The sequence below is a fragment of the Hyaena hyaena genome, unplaced genomic scaffold (assembly GCF_003009895.1).
Source record: "Hyaena hyaena isolate Hyena2069 unplaced genomic scaffold, ASM300989v1 scaffold_4968, whole genome shotgun sequence".
In the NCBI taxonomy this organism is placed as follows: domain Eukaryota; kingdom Metazoa; phylum Chordata; class Mammalia; order Carnivora; family Hyaenidae; genus Hyaena; species Hyaena hyaena.
Genome location: NW_024085647.1, coordinates 1 through 1,133, shown reverse-complemented (window position 1 = coordinate 1,133; position 1,133 = coordinate 1). Strand labels below are relative to the sequence as shown.

Here is a 1,133-nt window from a genome sequence, read left to right as displayed (position 1 = left end):
CACAAGATATAATTTTAACTTCATTAACAATAACTTCATCACATATCCCAGTCATCTAAAATTTACAACTTTTCTTGTCCCAGGAAGCCAGATGCAATGAGTGAAAATATTGCTTAATAAGAGGATGTAATTCATCAATGAAATAATTCATTTCCCATTTATTTTTTTTTTCTGAAGGTATATCATCATTCATACTGTTTTTGTTTATTTTGTTTTTATTGCAAGGGAATCGTTGTGATTTTCCAGAAATAAAACATGGAAGTCTATACTATGAATCTTACTATAGACGAGACTTTCCAGTATCTGTAGGGAGCAGATATTACTATTCGTGTCATCGCAATTTTGTGACTGTTTCAAAACAGCACTGGGAATATATTTATTGCACACGAGAAGGATGGTCACCAGCAGTACCATGCCGCAGTAGGTAACCTATATTATATAATAGTATATTTATAAATGTTTCAAGTAGTCGAGGGGGAAAACACATAAGTGAATACTATTAGGCTTCGTATGACGAAAATAAGGCCAAAGGATGAATGTTATGAGCAAAACTACCAATATAAGTTTTTCCTATTATGAAGATTTCTTCATAAAAATCACACTATCGATAAAGATTGAGGCTTTATGAAAATATCTACATTTATATTTATATCTACATTTATACATAATTATAAAACTGAAGATAAATGATATTGAACATTGACTTATTTCAACATTCGGTAGTAGCCTTAGTTTTGGATATATATGCATTCTAGTTTAAATTTTGTACAAATAATTTTTAATTTGCTATTTTCACAGAATTTATTGATTTAAAATACTTTTGTTATTATTTTCTTCGTTTTTAGGACAATGTATTTTTGATCGTTTGCAAAATGGAGAGTCTCCAAATCGAGTAGTGGAACATTTACAAGGTGAATCTGTAAATGTTACCTGCAATTCTGGTTACAGTCTTGAAAATGGGCAGACTGTAATGACCTGTACAGAGGATGGCTGGTTCCCACCACCTCAATGCATTCCTCTAGGTAAGTAAATGATCTGAGATCTCAGTATATTAATGGTTTTCTAACCCTCATCAATATTGACTATAACAAAATATTTATGTTTATATACTTTCTTTTTCCCCCCAATGGAAC

General features: G+C 30.8%; 1 protein-coding gene across 1 annotated transcript; it reads left to right on the top strand.

Moving 5' to 3' along the window:
* Nucleotides 1-225: 225 nt before the first annotated feature.
* On the top strand, nt 226-1,022 carry LOC120227819 (complement factor H-related protein 3-like; the record flags this gene model as incomplete). Its single annotated transcript, XM_039225834.1, has 2 exons — nt 226-420; nt 846-1,022. Coding segments are annotated over 2 exons (372 nt in total), but the record flags the coding sequence as incomplete, so codon positions are not given.
* Between the last annotated feature and the right edge of the window lie 111 nt (nt 1,023-1,133).